The sequence below is a fragment of the Mastigoproctus giganteus genome, chromosome 1 (genome assembly GCF_048544385.1).
Source record: "Mastigoproctus giganteus isolate SK-2022 chromosome 1, ASM4854438v1, whole genome shotgun sequence".
Classification (NCBI taxonomy): Eukaryota; Metazoa; Arthropoda; class Arachnida; order Uropygi; family Thelyphonidae; genus Mastigoproctus; species Mastigoproctus giganteus.
The window spans coordinates 133,468,050-133,488,453 of NC_143575.1; the positions used below are offsets into that span (position 1 = coordinate 133,468,050).

Consider the following 20,404-nt stretch of genomic DNA (forward strand, 5'->3'; position numbering starts at 1 on the left):
TAAATTAGAGTGTCTTATAATGGGGGATTTTAATTTCCTAGTTGGTCATTCACACACTAGCAAGGCTTTTGTGGATTTATTGGATGATTGTTTTCTACAGCAGCATGTTCGGGAGGCAACTAGAGGGAGTAATACTCTTGATCTGATTATCAGTAGTGATTTTTCATGCATCAAGAACCTGCAGATAAAGGAACTCAGGTGGCATTGATCACAGTGTGCTGAAGTGGGATTTACTCAAAGAGGTAAATACGATCAAGGGTAAAAGGAAGGGTTTTTGCTTTCGTTATAGGTGACTATGGTGGTCTGAGACAGCATTTAAATTCTATACTGTGGGACCAACTAATGTTGTTACCAACAGCAAATTCAAAATGGGAAGCATTCAAAGAATTAATCTTGGATGCAACTAGGCTTTTCATACCAACAAAGAAATATTGTTCAAGATTTAGGCCTAAATGGATGTCAAATGAACTAATTAGACATGCGACAGAGAAGAAAGATGCATGGGATACATATAAATTAACACGTGACACAGAAGCCTATGATAGATATAAGCTGGTCTGTAACCAAGTTACAAAGGAGATTCGGCAGGTGAAAGCAGATTACGAAAAATCTTTGGCAAAGGATGCAAAGAAAAACAGCAAAGGGTTCTTTACTTATGTAAACTCTAGAAGGAAGGGGATGAATCAGATTGGTCCACTTCATATCGATGGTTCAACTGTTGATGATCCTGCTCAGGTAGCTAACAAACTAAATGAATATTTTGCATCTACATTCACATATGAGGAGTTATTCAGGGAGGGGAATGCCAGAGGTATATTCAACTCTGGCAGTAAGCTAGATAATCTTGTAATAACTGAGAGTAAAGTGGAGGAGAAATTGTTGAAGATAAACATAAGAAAGCACCTCGGATGGATGGAATCTGTCCAGTTATATTAAAGGAGGTGGCAAAGGAAGTAAGCAAACCCTTAGCCATAATTATGAGAGCTTCCCTGGACTCAGGGGAGGGACCCATGGAGTGGAGATGTGCAAATGTGATCCCAATCCACAAAGGAGGATCAAAGGGAGACAGGTAATTACAGACCTGTTAGTTTAACTTCTGTTCCAGGGAAATTAATGGAGGCACTGGTTAAATAAGCATTGCAGGATCATCTAGACAAGACTTCAGTTATAGCTCGGACACAGCATGGATTTGTTAAGGGGAAGTCTTGTCTGACAAATTTGATTGGATACTATTATGTAGTCACAAAGGAATTGGATGCAAAGAATAACTTTGATATCATATATTTGGATCGTAGAAAGGCCTTTGATACTGTTGCACAAATTGGAGCAGTGTAACATTGGAGGCAAATTGCTGGTATGGATAAAGGGATGGTTGAGTGGGAGAAGACAGAGAGTAGTAATCAATATACACTGCTCTTCGTGGACTAATGTTATTAGTGGAGTGCCTCAAGATTCAGTGTTGGGTCCATTGTTGTTTTCTGTATTTATAAATGATATTGATGATGGTATATCAAGCTTAATGTCCAAGTTTGCAGACGATACGAAGGTTGGCAGGGTTGTTAATGACAGTACACTGCTGCAACAGGATCTAGAAAAGTTGAGCAGATGGGTTGAGAGGTGGCAAATGAAGTTTAACATTGACAAATATAAATTACTACATAGGGGAAGCAGTAATCCCAGAGTAACGAATCAACTCTGTGGTATCACACTGACAGTGGTAGAGAATGAAAAGGATCTGGGGGTAATTGTGCAGGTTGATATGAAGTTTTCTGAGCAGTGCAGACGGTCTGCAAGAGTAGATCATGGTGTCATGTCAATGGTCATGCCACACCTTGAGTGCTGTATACAGGTTTTAAGAAGGATGTAGAGCTGTTGGAATGAGTACAGAGAAGGGCAACAAGATTAGTGAATGGAACCAAGTGTTGCTCTTATGAAGAAAGGCTTAAGTTTTGCAAATTACAGTGTCTGGAGACTAGGCACCTGCGAGGTGATCTGATTGAGGTGTATAAAGCCTTGAATGGTTTGAGCAGCTCAATGGGGATGGGATTTTTACCCTTGCTCAGAATAATCACTTGAGAGGGCATAAATTCAAATTGAGGAAAGATGCCTGCAGGATAGATGTGCGGAAGTATGCCTTTAGCCAGCGGGTGGTTGATTGCTGGAACAAACTTCCATCTGTCATTGTAGAAGTTGACAGCTTAAATAGATCCAAGGCAGAACTTGACAAAAATTTGGAGCGAGTGGATGGGTGAAATAAGGGGTGTGTTTTTTTGGCTGATGCTATATAAGCTTGCTTTCTTGCATCATGTGCCAATGCTAATGCTAATACTAAAATTAAGTTAGTTAGCAAAGCGCTAAATACAGGAGTAATTATGGAGACAGTCACAGAAGAGGATGCTGAACTGATTGTTAAGAACCCTAAAATACCATCTCTGGGACTCCTGGCCAAGTCCGCTAGGCAAAAGGGCCCTTGTATAGTGGTACTAGACATGGACAAGCATTTCCCTCCAGAGGACTTGCAAAATGAAATTTTCCACAGAAACTTAAAACAGGAACTCCCGGATGAAGAACCGGCTTCTCACATAATTCCTAAAATGCAAACAAAACCAGAGCTGGGAATGCCAGTAACTAGGTTTTTGAGCTATCACCCAAAGCCTGGAAGATCCTCTCCCAGCAAACAAGAATTTACATCAACTGGGGCAGCCATCGCTTTAGGGAGCATGTGGCCATCCTCAAATGTTTCAGGTGCTGCCATTTTGGCCACACCACTGATTTTGACTGCACACATGCAGTCAAAATCAGTCCACCTGTGGCCACTGTGCCAAAATGGGGCATGACTATGCTATACAGATGACCTCCCATAGAATAGAAGCCCACTACAATGATGCTAGTCTCTCCTTTCCTAACCAGTATGGTTTTCGGAAAGCACGCTCCCCGGTAGATGCACTGGAAACAATCATTGAGGCTGCTACCAACTGCAACTCCAAATACTTTCTACTAATTGCCTTCGACTTTGCTGGTGTCTTCGATTCCCTCTGGTGGCCCAGTGTCATGAGCAGGCTCCGGAGGATGCAAGTCCCAGAAAATTGCGGTACAAGTAAACACATGGGTTGTGTTAGGGTAGCTAAGAATAGAAACAGGTGCAGGTATACTTGCGTGTACACCAATGCTAGGAGTTTAGTAAATAAATTTGATGAATTTGAGGTATTGCTCAAAACATCAAAGGCAGATATTGTTGGGATATCAGAGACGTGGTGTCACACAGATATAAGGGATGCAGAACTGGAATTTGGGGAGTACAACGTCTACAGAAAGGATAGACAGGATAGGAAGGGGGGAGGGGTTATGCTATTAGTTAAGAAACACATAAAAACCAAGGAAGTGAAGCCAGTCGACATCGCTGGAGAGTGCAGTGTTGAGTCAGTTTGGTGTGACATAAGCATTGGGAGATCAAAATTGAGAGTAGGAGTGTGCTATAGGCCTAATGACTCTGATGAGTATAATAAGGAACTGTACAGGGAAATAGAGTGGGCCAGTAAATCAGAGAGTCTTATAATGGGAGATTTTAATTTCCCAGATATTGACTGGAATTTGGGGGCTGGTTACTCACACACTAGCAGGGCTTTTGTGGATTTATTGGATGATTATTTTCTACATCAGCATGTTCGGGAGGCAACTAGAGGGAGTAATACTCTTGATTTGATTATCAGCAGTAATTCTTCATGCATTAAGAATCTGCAGATAAATAGGTGGCAGTGATCACAGTGTGCTGAAGTGGGATTTACTCAAAGAGGTAACTACCATTAGGGGTAAAGGGAAGGGTTATTGCTTCCGTAAAGGCGACTACGATGGACTGAGACAGTATTTAAATTCTATACAGTGGGACCAACTGATGATGTTACCAACAGCAAATTCAAAATGGGAAGCATTCAAAGAACTTATCTTGGAAGCTACTAGGCTTTACATACCAACTAAGAAATATTGTTCAAGGTTTAGGCCAAAATGGATGTCAGATGAACTAATGAGGCATATGGCAGAGAAGAAAAATGCATGGGATACTTACAAATTAACACATGACACAGAAGCCTATGATAGATACAAGTTGATATGCAACCAAGTTACAAAGGAGGTTAGGCAGGCGAAGGCAGATTACGAGAAATTCTTGGCAAGGGATGCAAAGAAAAACAGCAAAGAGTTCTTTACTTATGTAAACTCTAGAAGGAAGGGGCTGAATCAGATTGGTCCACTTGATATTGATGGGTCAACTGTTGATGATTCTGCTCAGGTAGCTAACAAACTAAATGAATATTTTGCATCGACATTCACACATGAGGAGTTATTCAGCAAGGGGAATGCCAGAGGTGTATTCAACTCTAGCAGTAAGCTACAGAATCTTGAAATAACTGGGAGTAAAGTGGAGGAGAAAGTGTTGAAGATAAACACAAGAAAGGCACCCGGGGTGGATGGGATCTATCCAGTTATATTAAAGGAGGCAGCAAAGGAAGTAAGCAAACCCTTAGCCATAATTATGAGAGCTTCCTTGGACTCAGAGGAGGTACCCATAGACTGGAAAGGTGCAAATGTGACCCCAATTCACAAAGGAGGATCAAAGGCTGACACAAGTAATTATAGACCTGTGAGCTTAACTTCTGTTCCAGGAAAATTAATGGAGGCACTGGTTAAAGAAGCACTGCAGGATCATTTAGACAAGACTTCAGTTATAGCTCAGATACAGCATGGTTTTGTTAAGGGGAAGTCTTGCCTGACCAACTTGATTGGATACTATGATGCAGTCACAAAAGAACTGGATGCAGGGAATAACTTTGATATTATATACTTGGATCTTAGAAAGGCTTTTGATACTGTTGCACATGGAAGACTGCTACACAAATTGGAGCAGTGTGACATTGGAGGCAAATTGCTGCTATGGATAAAGGGGTGGTTGAGGGGGAGAAGACAGAGAGTGGTAATCAATGGACACTGCTCATCGTGGACTAATGTTATTAGTGGAGTCCCTCAGGGCTCAGTGTTGGGTCCATTATTGTTTTCTGTATTTATAAATGATATTGATGATGGTATATCAAGCTTAATGTCTAAGTTTGCAGACGATACAAAGGTTGGCAGGGTTGTCAAGGACACTACTGACACTATGCTGCTGCAACAGGATCTGGAAAGGTTGAGCAGATGGGCTGGGAGGTGGCAAATGAAGTTTAACATTGACAAATGTAAAGTACTACATATGGGAAACAGCAACCCCAGAGCAACGTATCAACTCTGTGGTACTACACTGACAGTGGTAGAGAATGAAAGGGACTTGGGGGTGGTTGTGCAGGCAGATATGAAGTTCTCTGAGCGGTGGAGACGAGCTGCAAGAGTAGCTCATGGAGTATTGTCAATGATATACAGGAATTTTTCCAGCAGGGATAAGGAGGTGATTATTCCATTGTATAAGGCAATGGTCAGGCCACACCTAGAGTACTGTATACAGGTCTGGAGGCCTCATTTCAAGAAGGATGTAGAGCTGCTGGAACGAGTACAGAGAAGGGCAACAAGATTAGTGAATGGAACAAAGGGGTGCTCTTACGAAGAAAGGCTTAAGTTTTGCAAATTACAGTGTCTGGAGACTAGGCACCAGCGAGGTGATCTGATAGAGGTGTATAAAGCCTTGAATGGTTTAAGCATGCTCAATGCTGATGGGATTCTTCCTCTAGCTCAGAAAAATCACCTGAGAGGGCATAAATTCAAATTGAGGAAAGACAGATGTAGGATAGACGTGCGGAAATTTGCCTTTAGCCAGCGGGTGGTTGGTTGGTGGAACAGACTTCCATCCCTTGTGGTGGAGGTTGATAGCCTAAATAAGTTTAAGGCTCAGCTGGACAGGTATTTTGAACGAACAGAGGGGTGAAGTGGAAGTGGTTTTTTTTTTTTTTTTTTTATTTTGGCTGATGCTGCATAAGCTTGCTTTCTTGCATCAAATGCCTCTGCTAATGCTAATGCTAATAATGTAATGATGTCATTTAATAATACAAGTTTAGGTGGTTATAGACATGCTTTAGCACTAATTTATATGTTATTTTCTTTTTATTAATTATAAATTGCCATATATGTAATATAACAATAAATAACAAATGGCAGTGAAGTTGTGAAGGAAACAGTAGCATAAATATTTCATATTCTGATCATTTTACTCAATTTATTTATTTAATGAAAATACGGCTTTATATTTAATCTAACAAATTAAAATTAGATTTTCACTAATTGTAAGAGAGAGAGAGAGATTAAACATACAAAGACCTAACTTAATTGTTCATGGAATATGTAATTATCCATACTTGGTCAAGTGAATGCTCAGGTGTAACTCTTCCATCTGGTGAATCCGAGACTGATAACTCTTTATCTACCAGCTTAAGAAGACTGTGGTTCTGAATTACTAAATTCTCTACTTGCACATTTTCACTAGAAAGAAAACAGAACTTAATTGAAACATCTAAATTTAATTTAATTTAGAAAACACTTTAACATAAAACACAGGAAATTTCACGTTGTTTATATTTTGTAATTTTTCAGTGCGTAGTAGAGCTTGGTAATCTGAGGCTGGCTAAATTCAAGGTCATTCCTAGGTACTGCATATGCATATGTCCTACATACAGGACAGCCATTCTTCATAACATCAACAAGAAAAGGATTTTCCAAAAACAAAGTGCCAATATTCACTTAAGAATCAAGATAAAAATATGGTTTTTCATTAGAAACTGTTTGAATCTTGGTTTAAAAAGTCTGAAGCACTTTTTAATTGTATAAATTGCTTTAGGTTCCCATATAAATTGCTTTGCTTCATAAATTTGTAGCAAACATGCTTTGTTTCATAACTGTGCCAATATGAAGACTTGGCAGAAAAATAAATAAATAAAAATGAAATCACGTCACCCTGCAGATATATGGGTTTCAACAGTAGTGTAGCTACTCTTATTCGGGCCCGGAGGCAAAGAACATGTTTGGGCCCTACTTAATTAATGAAAATTGCAAAAAGAGGAGACATCCAAAGACGCCGGGCTCTAAAAGGGCCCAGTTGTTATGTTATTTGTTATTTTGGATTTTAGGAGCATTAGCAACTAAGGCCATATTGCTCCGGAGATATGCAGTGGTCATTTCCTGACCTTTCCGCATCCTCTGTATTTGGTGGTCACGGGCTCGAACCCTGGTCTGATCAAGAAGCATGTGCTACGCGCTGCTGCTCCTGCCCACCTGGCTATGGAGGCGCATAAGGGCCCCGGCCCGGAGGTCTTGTCTATGTATAGTGCAGTTCTTGATTAAGATTGTATTGTCAGGTTTTAGATATGTTTCTTGTAAGCAGAAACATATCGGGTGATATTGAGAAATTAAATCACAAACATCGTCAACATCCTTATAGAAACTTCGGCAATTCCACTGAATAAAGGTACTACTCATTGTTTTGTTTTAGATGAGTTTTCTGGTTGTTTTCTCATTACTGTTTTAAATTTTTCTGTCTGTGGTTTGTCTTTTTTAGGGAAATATGGCTTTCCAGTGTCAATATCTTCCTTGGCAGATATTTCTAGAATGGGTTCTTCTTGTTGTGTTTTTCCAACAGTGTCCATATTGCTTTTCAGACATTTTTGAATCAGGAAAGGAGATAATTTTAATGTGGACTGTTTGCCCGTAGAATGGATGATGAGATACTTTTGAGCGAGTATCTTTATATATACACAACAGGGTCCTGGTTGTGTATATATAGAGAAACACACAACCGGGGTCCTGAGCTGGATATCATCATTCTTCTCTTACTTGGTGATTCCCTTTTACTTGTCCCTCTCTCAGGGTAACATGGGAATTTTTTTGGCTGGTGCAGCATAAACCACAGGCTTCCTTGCACCATATGGCTAAATAATAATAATATGTATCTGTTTTTTGTCTTTTGGCCATGTTTGTACTAATTAATTCATGTTCTTGAGTTGATTGGGCCATGTTAGAGGATTTTGTGACTTTATTGTCAGAATCCATGGTGTTGGCTCCTTTTTGCCCTGGGAGTGAGAGCTTTTCTTCCCAGATTTCCAGCCCCGCCACGTGGAGGCAGGAGCGGTGCCACCTAGTAACCAAGCGGAAAAAAAAGGTTAGTAATTGATTAATATAAAGAAAGGTGACTTTTCTTTCTGTATTAGTAAGTTTTAATGTGTTAAATGTTATTAATATATGCAGTAGCAGTTTATGGAGATTAGCATTATCATTAGTAGAGGCATATGATGCAAGAAAGCAAGTTTATGCAGCATCAGCCAAAAAAAAAAAAAAAAAACCCCTTCCACTTCACCCCTCCATTTGTTCGAAATACCTGTCCAGCTGAGCCTTAAATTTATTTAGGCTATCAACTTCCACAACAAGGGATGGAAGTCTGTTCCACCAACCAACTACCTGCTGGCTAAAGGCAAGCTTCCGCACATCTATCCTACAACTATTTTTCCTCAATTTGAATTCATGCCCTCTTAGGCAATTATTCTGAGCAAGAGGCAGTATCCCATCAGCATTGAGCATGCTCAACCCATTCAAGGCTTTGTACACCTCTATCAGATCACCTCACTGGTGCCTAGTCTCCAGACATTGTAATTTGCAAAACTTCAGCCTTTCTTTGTAAGAGCACCCCTTCATTCCGTTCAATAACCTTGTTGGCTTTCTCTGTATTCGTTCCAGCAGCTCTACATTCTTCTTGAAATGAGGCCTCCAGACCTGTATACAGTACTCAAGGTACGGCCTGACCATTGCCTTATAGAAGGGAATAATCACCTCCCTATCCCTGCTAGAAAAATTCCTGTATATCATTGATAAGACACCATGAGCTACTCTTGCAGCCCGTCTCCACTGCTCAGAGAACTTCATATCTGCCTGCACAATTACCCCCAGGTCCTTTTCATTCTCTACCACTGTCAGTGTAGTACCACAGAGTTGATAAGTTGTTCTGGGGTTGCTGTTTCCCCATATGTAGTACTTTACATTTGTCAATGTTAAACTTCATTTGCTACCTCTCAGCCCATCTGCTCAACCTTTCCAGATCCTGTTGCAGCAGCATAGCATCAGTAGCATCCTTAACAACCCTGCCAACCTTTGTATTGTCTGCAAACTTGGACATTAAGCTTGATATACCATCATCAATATTATTTATAAATACAGAAAACAACAATGGACCCAACACTGAACCCCGAGGGACTCCACTAATAACATCAGTCCACGATGAGCAGTGTCCATTAATTACCACTCTCTGTCTTTTGCCACTCAACCATCCCTTTATCCATAGTAACAATTTGCCACCAATGCCACACTGCTCCAATTTGTGCAGCAGTCTTCCGTGTGCAACAGTATCAAAAGCCTTTCTAAGATCCAAATATATAATATCAAAGTTATTCCCTGCATCCAATTCTTTTGTGACTACATCATAGTATCCAATCAAATTGGTCAGGCAAGACCTTTCCTTAACAAAACCATGCTGTGTCTGAGTTATAACTGAATTCTTGTCAAGATGATCCTGCAGTGCTTCTTTAACCAGTGCTTCCATTAATTTTCCTGGAACAGAAGTTAAACTCACAGGTCTATAATTATTTGTGTCAGCCTTTGATCCTCCTTTGTGAATTGGGGTTACATTTGCACATCTCCAGTCTGTGGGTACCTCCCCTGAGTCCAAGGAAGCTCTCATAATTATGGCTAAGGGTTTGCTTACTTCCTTTGCTGCCTCCTCTAATATAACTGGATAGATCCCATCCACCCCGGGTGCCTTTCTTGTATTTATCTTCAACAATTTCTCCTCCACTTTACTCTCAATTATTACAATATCATGTAGCTCGCTGTCAGTGTTTACTTCATCTATGGCATTCCCCTTCCTGAATAATTCCTCATGTGTGAATGTAGATGCAAAATATTGATTTAGTTTGTTAGCTACCTGAGCTAACAAAAAAACTGAGCTAACGGTTGAACCATGGATATCAAGTGGACCAATCTGATTCATCCCCTTCCTTCTAGAGTTTTACATAAGTAAAGAACTCCTTGCTGTTTTTCTTTGCATCCCTTGCCAAAGATTTCTCATAATCTGCCTTCGCCTGCCTAACCTCCTTTGTAACTTGGTTACAGATCAACTTATATCTATCATAGGCTTCTGTGTCACATGTTAATTTATAGGTATCCCATGCATTTTTCTTCTCTGCCATATGTCTCATTAGTTCATCTGACATCCATTTAGGCCTGAACCTTGAACAATATTTCTTAGTTGGTATGTAAAGCCTAGTAGCTTCCAAGATAAGTTCTTTGAATGCTTCCCATTTTGAGTTTGCTGTTGGTAACATCATCAGTTGGACCCACTGTATAGAATTTAAATACTGTCTCAGACCATCGTTGTCACTTTTACGAAAGCAATAACCCTTCCCTTTACCCCTGATGGTAGTTACCTCTTTGAGTAAATCCCACTTCAGCACACTGTGATCACAGCCACCTAGTGGTTCCTGTATCTGCAGATTCTTAATGTATGAAGAATCACTACTGATAATCAAATCAAGAGTATTGCTCCCTCTAGTTGCCTCCCGAACATGCTGATTTAGAAAACAATCATCCAATAAATCCACAAAAGCCTTGCTAGTGTGTGAGTGACCAACCCACAAATTCCAGTCAATATCTGGGAAATTAAAATCTCCCATTATAAGACTCTCTGATTTACTGGCCCACTCTATTTCCCTGTACAGTTTCTCGTTATACTCATCAGATTCATTAGGCGTACAGCACACTCCTACTCTCAATTTTGATCTCCCAATGCTTATGTCACACCAAACTGACTCAACGCTGCACTGTCCAGCGATGTCGACTGGCTTCACTTCCTTGGATTTTATGTGTTTCTTAACTAATAGCATAACCCCTCCTCCCTTCCTATCCTTTCTGGAGACGTTGTACTCCCCAAATTCCAGTTCTGCATTACTTATATCTGTGTGACACCACGTCTCTGATATCCCAACAATATCCACCTTTGATGCTTTGAGCAATACCTCAAATTCATCAAATTTATTTACCAAACTCCTAGCATTGGTGTACACGCAAGTATACATGCACCTGTTCTTTTTCTTAGCTACCCTAATACAACCCATGTGTTTACTTGTACCCCAATGACTCCCAGCAGACTCTGAAATATCCTGCATCTTATTTTCCAAGCTGCTGCTCATTCCAATAGAAGCAGTGCAAGAATCACTTTCACCTCTGCCAGTGGCTACTGTTAATCTATTAGTCCTTGTATCCTCCCAAGCTAGCAGTTTTCCGACCCACTTAACACTGCCTCGATAGCATCAACAAATATTTCTGCACCATTTCTATTTAAGTGTATTCCATCCCTGTAGAGGCAGGCTCTCCTGTTAACAAGTACAGACCAGGCTGAAAAAAATTCTATCCCTTGAGCCTTGCACAATCTTTCCAGGGCTGAATTGATTGACAGGGCTCTCATCATATACTCCCTCCTATCATGTGTGGGCAGAATTGCGGACACTTTCAAATTCAACCCTAATTCACGGCTTTTTTTCAACAGTGACCTGTACTTGTTAAGTAATTCCATTAATTCTACTCTTAATATCATTAGTGCCAACATGTACAACTATATCACCTTTTGTGCCCTTAAAAGATGATATCCGCTCTACAACATCATCAACCTTTGCCCCTGGCAGGTCCCCATTTCCCTGACAATAGAGTCACCAACAACTACTAGTTCCTTTGGGACCAGCGCATTTGCCTTGGGGCTGCCGCTGATTGCAAAAACTCACACAAAAAATAAGCTCTTTATAATAATTGGCATGCTAGGTAATTCACTGAAATGTCACTCGAATCACTATGCTTGGCACTTAGGGCCTTTGTCGATATATAGGAATTTTGCTAGAGGTGATTATCCCTTTGTATAAGGCAATGGTCAGGCCACACCTTGAGTACTGCATACATGTCTGGAGGTGCCATTTTAGGAAGTATGTAGAGTTGCTAAATGAGTACAGAGAAGGGCAACAAGATTGGTGAGAGAAACAAATTGGTTCTCTTACCAGGAGAAGCTTAAATTCTGTAAGCTGCAGCATCTGGAGACTAGGCACCTGCAAGGTGATCTGATTGAGGTGTCTAAGGGCTTGAATGGTTTGAGCAGGCTCAATGCTGACGGGATACTTCCGCTTGCTCAGATTAATAACCTGAGGGGGCACAGATTCAAATCAAGGAAAGACAGTTGTAGAATAGATGTGTGAAAGGTTACCTTTAGCCAGCGGGTAGTTGACTGCTGGAACAGACTTACATCTGCTGTTGTAGAAGTTAATAGCTTAAATAAATTTAAGGCTGAACTAGACAAACATTTGGAGTGACCAGATGGGCAAAATGGGAAGGTTTTTTTTTTTTTTTTTTTTTGGCTGATGCTGTATAAGCTTGCGTTCTTACATCATATGCCTCAACCAATGCTAATGCTAAACTGTCAATGTGCTTTGGTGCTTGAGCATATGTAGTTAACAATTTTCAGAACTACCTCCACTCCTCAACACGTTCAGATTTAAAATACAGTGGATTCCGGTTATTTGAGCCACCGGTTAATTGGGGCAGCTGTTTATTTGGGGCAAATCTTAAAAAACAAAAACCAATAGCCAGGGTTTATTTCGCTTAATTGGGACAGCATGCCTTTTAATTGGGGCAGGAGACCGCAGCACTGGAGATTACTCTACGATTGTCTACGACGGTACCACGTGGTTTAGTCGAAATTCTGGAGGTCACAACCATAAAACAATTAGCAGTCACCTGTTTATTGGGCTTTTCTGTTAGTGAAATCTATCATAAATGGACAATAAACTCGATCTCTGATATCCCAACAATATCCACCTTTGATGCTTTGAGCAATACCTCAAATTCATCAAATTTATTTACCAAACTCCTAGCATTGGTGTACACGCAAGTATACATGCACCTGTTCTTTTTCTTAGCTACCCTAATACAACCCATGTTTGCGATAATACCAACAGCTGGAATTCTGTGAGTTATTATGATGAAATGTGTTTACACTTCCATGAAATCTTCAATCATATAAAAAAATTAATTTTCAGATCTTCTCTTCATTCCTATTTTTAAAGCTTTATAACTCGTTACTCCATTCTCATTTGCGCGTATCATGTTACTTGCAATTTGTGTGTGCTGTGTTCTTTGTTATTGATTGCTTATCTTTTTACTGTTTTAAATTTTAACCCCCACCCACAAATGTCAGTGAACAGAAATGTCAACTAGTTAGTATGTACATATTACAGAACGTATTAATTATTCCGATTATCACGTATATTCTTCCGATTTTCACGTATCATTTAATATTTTAATTGGTAAGGTAATAAAGGGTAAATTTGTGCTTAATATATCTTTGCTTTTATAGCCTGTGGATAATATTCCTCTTATTTTTGCTAATTAGAATCGCTGTTTAATAGAATTAAAATTCAATTCACAAACGTGATCACAATGACCGACGCTTACTACACATCGTATAGTGAATGGTACTTTACTATGTTGGGTTCGTCATAACGTGATTTGATTGTACAGTGAACCAATTGTAAAGGGGGAGAGTACATTGTATTTTTAACTATTTATGTGAAACTTCGGATAATTGGGGCAACCACTTAATTGGGCCAAAATGCACTAGTCCTGATGTGTCCCAAATAACCAGAATGGACTGTATTTGGCTGTTAGGTTTTCCGTATGAATAATGCAATGGACAAGGTTAAAATCGGGAAAAAATGAGTCAGAAATTAAAAGTCCCACAAGCCTTTTATCGACACCTCTCATAGCTGGAGCACCGTCACTTGCAACACTGACTATCTTTTTAATTGGTACAGAAGTTTTGCCAAGTGCAAGATCAAGAGCTTCTTTTATGGCTGAAGCTCGAATCGTATCCTTCAAAATAATCAGATCTAATAGTTCTTCTTTCAAGACTAGATTATTTGTTACAAAACGAACAAATATGGCTAGTTGTGATTTATCTTCAATGTCTGTAGATTCGTCCAAGGCCAGACTCAGTGCTGAGCCTTCTGACGAGCACGCCACAGTCATCACAACAATTTTCCAGACAGCTTGTGCAATCTTGATACCAAGGAAGAAACCCTAGCAAAACTCAGTACCACGGTGGTGCGCAGAACTGACAACGCTGGGAAGACAAGTCCACTCAGCATGGAAAAACTTCAGTGAGCCCGTAGATCCTGGCTACAATCGGAAGTAGAGCCCTGCGGCACACTTACCACAGGATTCTACTTTCGCAACTTAAGAGACCAATATACAAATGAGATCAGGCAAAATAAAAGGCGATCCTGGAAAAACTTTGTCTCTCCAGTACTGGCGACAAGCACCCTTGGTGTGCAGTTTATAAAATCGTCTCTGGCAAACTACCTTGTGGAGAGGTCACAAATGCAACAATCACACCAAATGAAATTCTGACCAATACTTGTGAGGCCTCAATGCAAAAATTCTTACCTGTTTGTTTCCAGAAGAAGACTGACAAGAAAATGAAACACAAAGATGTATTTGTGAAGAAAACACCAATTAAAATAATGACCTGACTGAACTGCCTTTCCGGCTTGAAGAACTTGCAGCTGCTCTTGCAAAAACAAAATCCAATAAGGTTCCGGGCCACGATCTCCTGGAAGTGGAGATCATTCACAAATTCTATGAGCACTTTCAAGAACACCTATTAACCCTTTATAACAACTACCTCAAAAAATCTACCTTCCCATCCACATGGAAGTTAGCTTGCATTTGCTTAATCCTCAAGAAACTGGACAAACCACCAACACAGCCAAATGCTTACTGGCCCTTCTTCCTGTTCTTGGGAAAATAGTGAAACGATTATTGCATACCAGAGTAACCAACTACTACAATCAGGCAAATTCACAATCCCCACACAAACATGGATTCAAGAAAGGCAGCTGCACTGAGGATGCTCTGTCGACACTTAACACTGTTCCATCCACAACTGACCAAAAATATCAGCTTGCTGTCTCCATAGGCTTTGCGAGAGCCTTCAATGAACCTCTGGTGGCCTAGCATCATGAGGCTTGCTGCCCTCCCAAAAAATCTCTACTCCTGCGTACAGAATTATCTGATGGGTCGCACGGTCATGGTCCATACAAAATACGAAGAATCCTCCAGGGCTGTCACCAGAGGTCTTGCCCCCAGTGGTCTGTACTAGGGCCAATGTTCTGGTCAATCGTATTAGATGAGCACCTGAATACCAACATACAGTATGCAAGACTTCTAGCCTTCGTGGACGACCTGATTATCATTACAGATGCAAATACACGTGCTCAGGTTGAGGAAAGGACAAATTCGGCCTTAAAAGTCATTCACGATTGGACTACCACACAAACTAAAAATATCAACAGAAAAGACTCAAGCAATTCTAATCAAAGGCAACCTCAGTGCCACTAGATCACCAACAATCAGGATTGATGGCAGACCAGTAAAATTTGTAGCCAAATTCAAATATCTAGGAGTTATAGTTAACGGCAAACTTACCTTCCACCCACACTACAACATCTTTCAGAAAAGATCAGGAAATACACAGGCATTATTTCCAGAATTACAAGGTGTGACTGGGGTCTAAAAAGAAGAACAATAACAATCATTTAAAAAGTTGTCCGGCTCCCTGCTATATGCTATGGTGCAGGTGCTGGGTGCCACAGAGTAATCCTCGAAAGAAATAGAATAAAATTGGAGCAAATTCTGCTCACCATCACCAGAGCATGCTACACCATCAGCACACCTGTACTATAAGTCCTGGCAGGTGTGCTCCCCTTGCATATGGAAGTGATTGCAAGAGGACTCTTATATCACTATAGGAAAACTCTGCCAATGACAATCATGTTCTCAACCCCACCAACAACCAGAAACAGGAAAGGAAAAACATTATATCCCAGCTCCTCCATAGATGGCAGTCGGACTGGACTGTCTCAGCCAAAGGATGAGTCACTCACAGATGTACTAGATGTCTTGATGCCCTATCCGAACCCACCACCTTGGTATGCTTGTAACCTGCATGTTATATATATATATACTAAGTGGCCATAGTTCCTTCAAAACCAAGTTAACCAAACTAGGAATTAATGATAACCCTATCTGTGTTTGCAGAGAAGACAAAAATTGGGAGCATATGCTTTACGACTGCCACTTTTACCATGCCCCTAGAAGCCGCATGCTCACCTCTCTGCTGTCTCTCCCTCGTTGTGAGGAGCACTACGTTCTTGCTGACAAAGACACCTACAAACAGCTCTCAGCCTTTGTACAAGCTGCTTTTGAGATCAGGAGGACAATTCTATCACAGCTCAGCTAGCAGCAAGATTAGTAAACTAATTAAAGCAAACTCACTTGGATTAATCATTGAAAACAGCTGCTAGTGGCATCCCCCTCTATGCGGGCACCCTAGCCTTGCAGCACTTTCAACTTTTCTCTGTCTACTGGGCCTCCCCAGAACAGGGAGAAAATTACTCTGTCCCTCACCCACCTACCTCAACGGAAAGATGTCTTCCTTCCTCGTCCTTCTATCTTCCTCCTGACTATGAATTCCACTCTCATGCTATCTACCCTCACTCATCCTCTCTCTCTCTCTTTTTTTTTTTTTTTTTTTTTTTTCACTTGGCCTCCATCCTGAAAGCCCAGGTGGCCCTAGCAGAGCCCATCCAGAGTATAATAGGCAGCCTGGCTCACCACCCAGTGGTGGTGGTGGGCAGCACAGGATCAGCAGCCGAGCAGCCAGACACAACAGAACACAACACAATACTATGTAAATCACTGAACAGCAATTTGGTTTCAAACAAGGATCCTCAACTCAGGATGCCATGCACTATAACCTAACAACAGTAAATAATAGTGATAAAAAGAGATTCTGGCAATATCTATTGACTTCGCTGGTGCATTTGACACCCTCTGTGAAATGCACCAGTATGCATACAGTTCCAAGAAATAAAATGCCTAGTTACAAAAGGTTTCCCACAGGGTTCAGTACTAGGTCCATTCTTTTGGACCTCTGTGCCTGATGAATTCCTGACAAAAGATTTAGGCCCTACAGACAGGGTTGTCTTTGCTGATGACCTTATCTTATTGGTAAAAGGTAACACCAGAAGGGTGGTGGAAAAAGACAAACAACTGCAGGAATGGGTGCTAACCCACATGCTCAAAATTTCGGCAGAAAAAACCAAATACAGTAGAACCCGGAGAAGAAATTCCCATATAAGACGTTTTCACCTGTACTACTATGTTTGGTTTCTTAAGTCTCAATTTCACCTTTATATATTGTAATGTATTGTTTTCCTGCATAAGAAGTTTCCCTGGTAAAAAGTTTTCCCGCATAAAAAGTTTGTGATAAAGAATACACAATGTATTATTATAATGACGTTTTCCCACTTACTTTTTTTAATGTAGAAATTATTTATTTTTAATGTTAAAAAATATTAAACAACATAAATATTTGGTAATCAAACAAGTCAGTGCCAAACATCATTTTAGTTCGTAGTAAACCACTAAAGTAGGTGAAATGGCATCGTTTTTTACATCTCATATTGTGAATGCCTTCACAATGAGTTGCCCTGATATTGCATTACCTTCAAATAAACAAAGCTTCATCAATGGAGAAGACAATTTTACTTATTCTTAGCAGATACCCCCAACCAGGGGTTGTGGGGTGATGGAATCTGCTGAGATTCCTTTGCTAAAGTGTTCCCTATTTGATGGGATACACTTAAATAGAAAGGGTGAAAGAATATTTGCTGATGCTATCGAGGCAGTGTTAGGTGGGTTGGAAAACTGCTAGATTAGGGGGATTCACAGACTAAAAGATTAACAGTGGCCACAGGCAGAGGCAAAAGTGATCCTTGCACTGCTTCCATTGTAATAAGTAGCAGTCTAGAGTGCAAAGTACTCCATCTTTCTCTCTCTCTCTCTCAGGGTAACTTGTGAATTTTTTTTTCTGGTGCAGCATAAGCCTCAGGCTTCCTTGCACCATATGACTATTAATAATAATAATAATAATAATTTGTGTAGCAGTAACCCAAGAAAAATGTACCAACTGTGTAGCCAGTCTCGGATTGTTTTCTCAGTTGGAGGAGGACCAAACTTACGTTCAGCAGCATGATTTCCATTCACTTTTGCAAACTGGATCACTTTTAACTTGAATTCAGCAATGTATGAAAATCTTTGCTGAGCCATTTCTGGGTAGAACGTGGAAAAACGTAACCTAATATACCGGTAACAAGTGCAAAACAATGAGCGCAAAGATAACAAGCGCAAAAAAGCGGGAAATGCAAGTAAAAAAAATCTACAACCACTGTATAAGATGCACCCAGTTTTTAGACCCCAAATTTTTCGAAAACTGGTGCGTCTTATACATGGGGAAATACGGTAGATGGTAGGACCTGCCGGAGTAAATAACTATAAAACTGGTGTACCTGGTCTGCCTCCACGGGGCGGAGTGTGAGCACATATACAAGATCCATACACCTTTAAACCTCTGGTATTGACAGCATTCTATTTCACACCTACAATGTATATTAAGGTACTTATATAACAAGGTTTCGCACTAACACTATTTGAGAATTGCGGGAAATCTAGCATAACGCTGTATTTTTCAGCTGAGAAAACCCTGCTATTATGATAGATGTAATTTTCAACATTTCCATTCCTTTTTGTGAATCCCTGCTGTTGACTCACTAGTTGTTATCGCCTTCATGGTATTTTACTAAAGCACATTTCTGGAGGTCACTACCATAAAACAATAAAAACAATTTGCAGTTTCCAGTTTATTGGTCTTTTCTGTTAGTGTAATCAATTATAAAGTGTAGTATTTGCATTTACTATAGTACTGATAGCTGGAATTCTGTGGGTTTTCATGTTATGGTGAAATGTGTTTCCCCTTCCACGAAATATTCAATCATATTAAAAACAAATAAATTTTAAGAAACACATTACTCTGTATCTCACTTGTGCATATCATTTTCTTTGTTATTAATTGCTTATTATTTTTACTGTTTTATATTTTACAACCAAAAAACAAACAAAAAAAAAAGTTAGTGAACAGAAATATCAATCAGTTAATATGTACATATTACAGTACATATTAATTAAGCTATGTATGTAAGGGTAAATTCATTTTTAATGTTGCTAACTGGAAAATATTCTTCTGATTTTTACGTATCATTTAAAGTGGGGGTCCACTGTATTTTGTTGGGAGATCTCTGTGCTATTGAACTTGTGCTTGTTTGAGACCATAAAAAATTGTGACTTCATAGCGTGCAGTTCGTGACTTTTAAACAGAGCAGAAGGTACACGAAATATAGATTCTGCAGAATAGATTGTGTTTAGCAGCGATGAACAGGAAGAAAATTAAATGAACGTACATTATCTGATATATATGTAACATAGTTTGTAAGGTTATTTCTATTTAAGTTACTACTATTATAAAAATAAATTAAAATATTAAGTTATTACTACTACAAAAATTAAGTTTCCGATAGTTATAACAACAAAAATGGTGTATTTTTGTTAGCTTTTGGAATGTAACCCCCCCCCCCCCTTTTTATACTGGTTCTTAGTCCCGTACAATACGGTTTCGCATTACACAAGATTTTTCAGGAACCAAACTACTGTGTTATTCAAAGGTTACCTATACTATGCCACTATGTATAAGGCAATGGTTAGGCCACATATTCAGTACTGCATACAGGTCTGGAGGCCTCATTTGAGGAAGGATGTAGAGCTGTGAATGAGTGCAGAGAAGGGCAGCGAGATTGGTGAGGGGTGCTCTTATCAAGAATGCATTAATCAGTTCTGTAAACTGCAGTGACTGGAGACCAGGCACCTGTGAGGTGATCTGACTGAGGCATTCAAGGCTTTGAATGGATTGAGTAAGTTCAATACTAATGGGACTTCCTTTTGCTGGTGCCTCCATAGCCAGGTGGGAAGGAGCAGCAGCAGTGCGTAGCACACGCCTCTTGATTAGACCGGGGTTCAAGCACGTCACCACCAAATACGGAGGATGCGGAAAAGTCAAGGGAATGACCACTGCATATTTCCGGAGCAATATGGCCTTAGTTGCTAATGCTCCTAAAAAAAAACCAAATAACCAAAAATAACCTTCCTTTTGCTAAGCCTGTGCACATGAGGGGGCATAAATTCAAATTCAGGAAGGACAGTTGCAGAATAGACGTGTGGAAGTTTGCCTTTAGCCAGTGGGTTATCGATTGCTAGAACAAACTTCCATCTGTTGTTGTGGAAGCCGATAGCTTAAATAAATTCATGGAAGAACTAAAGAGAATGGATGGGTGAGATGGGAGGGCTTTTTTTTTTTTTTTTTGCTGATGCTGTATATGCTTGCCTTTTTGCATCATTT

The 20,404-nt window shown here is 40.0% G+C and overlaps 1 protein-coding gene across 2 annotated transcripts in view; it reads right to left on the bottom strand.

Moving 5' to 3' along the window:
- Positions 1 to 20,404, bottom strand: part of LOC150091146 (uncharacterized) — a 208,199-nt gene that overhangs the window by 54,905 nt on the left and 132,890 nt on the right. For both annotated transcript variants that reach the window (XM_090382221.1, XM_090382214.1), the window contains exon 3: positions 6,333 to 6,456. In XM_090382221.1, coding sequence (XP_090238347.1) covers positions 6,333 to 6,456 — 124 coding nt within the window. The remainder of the gene's footprint in view (positions 1 to 6,332; positions 6,457 to 20,404) is intronic.